This window comes from Conger conger, chromosome 5 (genome assembly GCF_963514075.1).
Source record: "Conger conger chromosome 5, fConCon1.1, whole genome shotgun sequence".
Lineage (NCBI taxonomy): Eukaryota > Metazoa > Chordata > Actinopteri > Anguilliformes > Congridae > Conger > Conger conger.
Window position 1 is genome coordinate 41260507 of NC_083764.1, and position 7720 is coordinate 41268226.

A 7720-nucleotide genomic window follows, 5' to 3' on the forward strand; every position below is an offset into this window, starting at 1 on the left:
CCGGTGTAGCCACAATAAGATCCGCACAGCCGTTGGGCCCTTGAGCAAGGCCCTTAACCCTGCATTGCTCCAGGGGAGGATTGTCTCCTGCTTAGTCTAATCAATTGTACGTCGCTCTGGATAAGAGCTTCTGCCAAATGCCAATAATGTAATGTAACCTATGATAACATATAGACAGGCAGCAAATTAAAGGAAAAACCAACATATAATGTCTTAGTAAAGTGTTGAGATCTGGTGGCTGCTAAGGCCACTGCATATGATTCACATAGTTTTCATACTCATCGAACCAGTCAGTAACCCCTCATGCCCTGTGTATGGGACATTTTGTCATCCTGGAAGAAACCACTCCCATCACTCACTCAATAAAATTATCGTACATGGTAGGTGTTAAAATGACCAAGCCAAGAATGAATAAGCCAAGACTATGTTTTTTGCGCTTGGCTAAATCTAGCATCTTTCTTTTTTATTTTTATATTTACTATTTTTACTTGCCTATTTTTCTCCCAATTTGGGAGCCAATTAACCTCTTTAATCCAATTAGTGTTAGCTGGGGATAGTGTGTCCACACCCCGTCCCTCAGCGGCCTGAAGGGAACAACACGCCTTCTTCAAGCCATCTCGTCTCATGCACGTGATCGTGATTCCGAGGCGCCTGGGGTGCTGTTGTAGGCGCCGATCCACAACTTCAATGAACTGCAACTGCAAGTCCGCTGCATCTTAGCCTGTTGCGCCACCACGGCTTGAGAGAAACCAATCTTGAGAGTAACCAATATAATTGTACATTCAACCATTGAAAATGCATAAATCTTACTAATATACCTCAAGGAGAAATACCTGTTGCCTTCTGACTAAATGCAGCCGGGATGTGATAGAGTTGCATTGTGGAATACATCATCCACTTTGAAGTCCCATTGCAAAAGAAACAGCAACACAGGAAGTGATTCAATCTACACACATCTACATTGTTTATTTGCATGCTGTGTATGGATTGGTTTAATGATCAGTCTAGATTCATGACACAGCATATTATTTCAGGACCAATCTTTTAATGTTAGTGCAAAGGGTTCAAAGCATTCCATATGAGACTACATCATTATTTGAAATACTTGAGTGTTTTAACTGAACTTCCTGCAGATTATATTTTCTTCACTTGTAGTAGAAACCTCAATTTGTATGACCCAGGTCTGTTCCACACAGGCAAAACAATGAGCATTGGTGTGGAGAGGAGCTGTCTATGATGAATATGTCTAGAAAGTATGATTGTATTCAGTACTTTGTGTTTGATATGTGTACGGCACATGCTGGTGGATATCACATAGGCATTCCGAAGCATGCTCATGCTGGCCCACATTCCCATGGGACACCTGGAGATAGGGTAGTGAGGTAAAATAGCAGGATAGACAACATGTGGATAAAAACATTATAAAATGTGAAACCAGTATTTAGCATTTCATCAAGCATTCTCTTCTAAGGGAATCATTTAATTTGAAGTATATTTTCATACAGCTATTCACAACTCATGCATCAAATTTGAGTTAATATAATTTTTTATAAATGCTTGGTATACAGTAGTGTGCAAAAATCTGGGCACCCCTGGTCAAAAAGCCTTTTGCAATTAATATTTAAGTGAACAGAAGCGAACCTGACCTCTAAATGATACAATGTTAAATATGACACATTTCTTGTTTGAGATCTCTCTCCACCGATTTTCAATAATATTCAAGTCTGGGGGCTGTGGTGGCCATTGCAAAACCTTCACCCGTCCCTTTCTTCCTTCCACCAGCACAAAATTTCCTGTGCCCTCAGCTGCCACACAACCTACAGCATAATGGATCCACCTTCATGCTTCACAGTTGGCAAGGCATACTTCAGAGACTCTATTTTGTGTTGAGGTAATTCTTTCTGGCAACTCTGCCATGTAGGTCTTTATCATTTAACTTATGTTGTATTGTTGTCCTGTGAACAGTTAGACTTGTGTCTGCTACTCCTCTTTGCAGTATGTCACCACTCTTTTATTGCAGCTGTATTGCAGTGATGTGTGGGTTCTTCTGAGCATTTCTCACCAGGTCTCAGGCCATTCTATCTGGTCTTCCAAACCTTACCTTGACTTCAGCTGTTCCATTTATCTTCCATTTTGCACTTCATTCTGAAATCCTTGGACAACTATTTAGAGGAACTCAGTTTATTACATTAAGTAAATAAAATGGAGTTATTGGAAGTAACGGAAAACATTTCTCAATCCCTCCCATATATAAATTTGGGAACCATCTTGAGTATTACATCAAGATTATTAACTAAACCAATGTGTCCTATAGCTCAGGTCATGGCCAAGTTGAATTTAACCAAGAGTTATAACTATTGGGGCCAGTTTCCCAGACACAGACTAAATTTGGGTTTGTAGAATCTCTATTCAAAATGTTATTTTGTCTCGGTCTAAAAAATTGGCCCTTGGTTTAATCCAGTTTAGTATATGCCAGAGTTTAGTATACGATTAGAGGACTTACACATTCATCCTTGCAATGCTGCTACTTGTTACTCAACCATCTGTGTATCACTGCTGTAGATAGCACAAATTCCCACACACCAGTACCATTAGCTTTGAGATAGCTCTTCATTGCTAGGCAACTTATGTGCACTGTAGCTTAGTTCTGAGCTTCAAAAGTTAGTGGCTAACGGCTACATAACGGCTACATAAACTCCATCGTCATACAAACACACAAATATGTCATTTCCACCATCAATGTAAAAGGTTAAATGGGTTCTTTGGTGAAAATTGTGCTGGAAAATCTTCTGCTGCATATAGTGCCCTCCATAATGTTTGGGACAAAGACACATCATTTATTTGCCTCTGTACTCCACAATTTTAGCTTTGTAATAAAAAATATATATATAAAAAAATTCAAATGTGGCTAAAGTGCAGTCAGATTTTACTAAATGGCATTTTTATCCATTTTGGTTTCACTATGAAGAAATTACAGCAGTGTTCAGACAGTCCCCCATTTCAGGGCACCATCATTTTCAGGACACAGCAGTGTTATGTAAATGAAAGTAGTCATGTTTTGTATTTTGTTGCATATCCTTATGAATATGATACAAAAAGAATGGTTTCGCCTGACAAAAGTTTCTGTTGAAATATTCAGTATTTTCGTAGAGTGCCTATCTGGCAGCAACAGGCTCATTTGATACCTTGGATGACTTAAAGGCATTTAGCCAACAGATGTGTTCCATACTAAAGTAGTAAATAGCCTATAGTTACATCTACCACTATCCTAATGTGGACAAGAGCTACCGAAAAAGGCCTCTTCCAATTTCTACTAGAGTTTGTTTTATTAAAACTTGTTCATACATTTTAACATGATGCAAGAAAATGTAAGTCACAAAATAAAATTCCAGTTTATTGTTGGACAACAAACTTCACATATAAACAGGCCACAATAAACAATTTTGTAGACAAAAAGCAAACCCTTTTCTTTGGCCTTGCCATCCCATACAAACCAACTACATATGGTACAACTAGTGTAAGTACATACACATTTTATACAAGGTTTCTGTAGAGATAATGTGACATGGTCAAACAAGTAAATCCATTTTATAGAGAAGCATCAACTCCAAAGCACCATTTGGTCAACAGAGATCAGTCAAAAACAGTTGACCTCCAAACAATATGTACAAAAATATAAAATGTAAATAAAAATACGAACAAATTCCTCCTATAAACTCCTTTTACAGTATTTTGTTGAGAGGGTATAGCCTTGAAATCTTGTTTGAGTCTTTAAAAATGTGCAGTTGGGTGTGTGTGAGCACAGTGTTGAACTGTACTGGATGATGACCAAGCATCCCTCCACTGCTGAGAGGATTCTGGCAGGGGAAAGGTTTAAAAGGAACGCCAAGATGAAAATGTCTTAATTGTCATTGTTGGTTTTTTGTTTCTTCGTTTCAATGTCATCCTAAAAAAGGAGAACAAACATCAAGATTATGTTTCACTGCTGAACAATTTGCAGCGTGCTCTCTAAAGCAACGGTTATGACTGTACCTCATCATCGTCGTCATCATCCTCAGCAGCTCTTTTGGTGCCACCCTCAGTTTCGTCTTCATCGTCATCATCATCTACAAAGTGAAAACTGTGCTCAAGAGTTCTGCGAGGTGTGAAGTTTGTTTAAAATGTGATGCAAGAGTGGTAACACGGCCCAGGACTGCAGACCCCCACCAACCTTCTCCATCATCGTCGTCCTCGTCAACTTCATCATCTTCATCTTCTATTTCTGGCTCCCCGTTCTCTTCATTCTCCTATGGGTAACAAGGAAAACTTTGGATACAGGTCTAGGGAACAAAATTTGACTGACCCTTTTCTGCCCAAGTATTCAGAATGAAAGAATTCCTCCAATTGCTGAGAGGGGGGGACATTTTTTTAAATAAAATAAGGCAAATAACATTGTTTATTGTCAATATTGCCAATTTTATTCGAGCATCAGATCGTGTACTTACTGCTTTTCCATTAGCAGGAGCATCCTTTCCATTCTTGGTCTCCTCTGAAAGCTTCTTTTTGAGGTCCTAAACAGGAAATTGTAAATTACTAAAAAGGCAGATTCTATCAGCATTAAGGACAACCTTCAAAATTCACGTACAATTTGTTTAGAATTCTAAGACTTGCCACTACAAGAATGTAATTTGGCTAGGGGAAGTTTGTTTCAGCTTCTTTCAGTAAATCCAAGTAAATATAGGCCTACAAACCGCCCGATATGAAAATGCATTGCTTCAAACGTAAGGTTTTAGTTGAGCATGCCATTGGCTGCAGTTCCTGCCTGATTCCCCCACATTTGAATCGTCCGAAGTGTTGTAATGTGATACTTTGATGTTGTGGAGACGTGGCGCGTATTGTAGTTCAATGGCGTAAGATGCCTTGTCGATATGCCAGGCAACACCAACTCCCAGAATGCACTGCCACAATATTTAAACACGACAAATACCTACAAATGAAAACGAGAAAGAGGCTGGGTAAATTTCCTACCGTTGAAGGGGACAAGGGTGAATAATTTCCCGCGAAATCGATCCATTTATAAATCTTGGAATGACGAAAATTACAGCGTTGCAGACACCATTAACTCAAAAGGACAATTGATGTTCTCCAATCTCACCTGGCTATTTACGTGGTACCCAATACTTTGAAGGTAGCGCTGAATGGACAAGTGCCATTTCATCAGCAAGCTAGCAATGATACATATAATCATCTTTACAAAATTCAACTTCATTTAAGAAGACCAAGTAGGGTATGCATTATGTATTATGACTGAGGTAAATCGTTTATATTAGTTAACGTAATAGTTAGCCTTTAAGCAGTTTACCGGGGACACCACGCCAGTACCTCCTCACACAGCATTATCGTAACGTTCATATCCTGATTATTTACTGATTACTAGTTCGACTATTCAACGGAATAGCCAAGTTAGCAGTTACATTCTATGAATAGCCCCTGTATGCACAAACCAACCATCTACTCAGACAAAGGAAATCGACGACTGGTGTTCCATTTAAATCGAACTACGTAAACTGGCGCTATCCACTTACGATCCGATCGTAACTTTAAAGCACTATTAAAGCACTTGCAGCTAGAACATAACGTTCGATGAGCGGGTGAGGTTTGGCTAGCCTACCGTCGGTGTCCTTGATAAAAGTAGGCTACGGATGTACAAGGCACCAACGACTGATAAGGACAATGACGGTCAAGTGCGAATTTAAGTAGCCTATTCAATTAAGCTACCGTTAGTTGTAAATCTTGTTTCGGAAACACACTCGTCTATTCGCGGTTAACACCTCGGCTAATAAGATGCCTCAAAAGTGCAGAAATCAACGCTACGCCGCAATTTCGCCAGAGCAGAATCCCGATTACCACAGTGTAAAAACACAATCAATTAAATTAAAGCAAAAGCATCCATTGCGGACCACTTGGATTCCGTTTGGAATCAGGGGGAGAACGAGAATAAAAGGCGGACTGAGCTTCTGGAAAGGTTCTTCCGAACCTAGCTTCTAACGCAAATGACCGGAGTCGAGCTTCATTCAACGATTTAGCCCGCTAACGTTAACCACTGCAGACGAACACAGACAGGTTCCGACGGTGACCAACACTAAATCAGTGCGGTAACGTTAGAGGTCACGGACAGGTTACCGGGCAGTACAAGACGATGTGGTAGCTAACATGCACGAATCAGCAGAACAAATTCAACAAACCCTAAAAAATAAAATTATGATGTACAGAAAAGTCATAACCTCTACATTTAACCTCAAAAGTAGGCCAATCCATACATAAAAAAACCCCCAAAAAAACAGTACGATACGAAATATAAAATTAGGCTACTGCCTTTGCAATTTCCCTTACAAATTACTTTAACTCCTCCAGCTGCTAGTCAACATCAGATTTATAAACATTCAAGATGCAAACTTCTTAAAAGGATCAATGCGAGCCGTAATTCTATCCTCAAAGAGGAAACTGAAAGTATCGTTGATGATAACTGATAGCTAGCGTTTCCCAACAACTACAAATGAATGTTCCGACTTTTTGAAGAAAAAAAAAAATGCAACGGTGAATTGATGCTTTCTATACATTACAAATAGTAGGCTATGTGCAGGATTAGAACACCATAAACACGTACGTTATGATAATGCAATCACAGCTCCGGCTTACGCCGCAGGTGTTCAAAGAGGAACCGATATTAACAAAGAACCCGCGCAGACTGTTACTCTCTTAACAATAAGGCTAAGGTCGGAAATAACCTACATTCATTAGAGCAAAGGCAAACCCAAACCCACGCTTTACATATCATTTACTAGAGCCGATCGACTAAGATGATGAGAACGAGCGATTTAATAATTGAACACAAGATAAATAATATTCTTCACAGGTCTGTAAAACCACATTTCTTAAAATAACTATTACAATAGTTAACACAACCCAACATGCAAATGCCTTACCTTGGCTGAAATCTCAGAACCGGCATCAACTTTTGCGTCTGCCATATTCTGTTTTATGGTTGGTATTTTATGCAGGTATATTTATTTAGATCAGTCTGATTGTTGCTGTATCATAAACACAGTCTTTTCACTGCCAGCGACAAATTTAGGCGGTGAGAGCTTCTAATATACAGTTATGGGCGGAGACAAGGGACGGTCAGTACTACATGGTTGGCCGATGATTCCAGAAATATGTGTTTGCGATTCGTTGGAGTGAACAATGGCTTGTATTTCTGAACCAAGATGACACACCCCTCTGTTAACCTCCGTTGTTGTCCGTAATGCTATGGCGGATTGGCAGCCCCCATCTTCCGACCTCACCCATACACGAACTGGTGCTTTCTTTATTCGAGACAAAAAGGGACGTATTTTTCTGAACATGGCACGACAACATCAGATAAATCACCCACATTCAATAGCTCTTAGCTTTTGTGAAACGCATATAACAACATATAGCTAGCTAACCTGGCAATAGCTACGTTACTTGGGTAGCTTAAAGGCACTATGATGATAGCTGTAACGTTACATACGTTAACTTGAAATTAGCTGGTCAGAATTCGAATGGCGTTCCACGAGCTAATGTCAATTTATGGACCACTTACATTTGCACACGAATGTTTTTTTTCTACATTTATAGTACGCACAGCCTATTCGTCTCGCTTTTGAATGGATTCAAAGAACGCCTGGTTTCGTTGAGTTCGCTCACGGAGCTAGGT

General features: G+C 39.6%; 1 protein-coding gene across 1 annotated transcript; it reads right to left on the reverse strand.

Moving 5' to 3' along the window:
• Window positions 1–3367: 3367 nt before the first annotated feature.
• LOC133129250 (prothymosin alpha-A-like) lies at window positions 3368–7122 on the reverse strand. Its single transcript, XM_061243209.1, has 5 exons — window positions 6966–7122; window positions 4485–4550; window positions 4211–4286; window positions 4033–4106; window positions 3368–3946 (listed from the first exon to the last, which is right to left on the reverse strand). The coding sequence occupies exons 1-5, from the start codon at window positions 7008–7010 to the stop codon at window positions 3902–3904; spliced, it is 306 nt and encodes a 101-aa protein (XP_061099193.1). The 5' UTR covers window positions 7011–7122; the 3' UTR covers window positions 3368–3901.
• Between the last annotated feature and the right edge of the window lie 598 nt (window positions 7123–7720).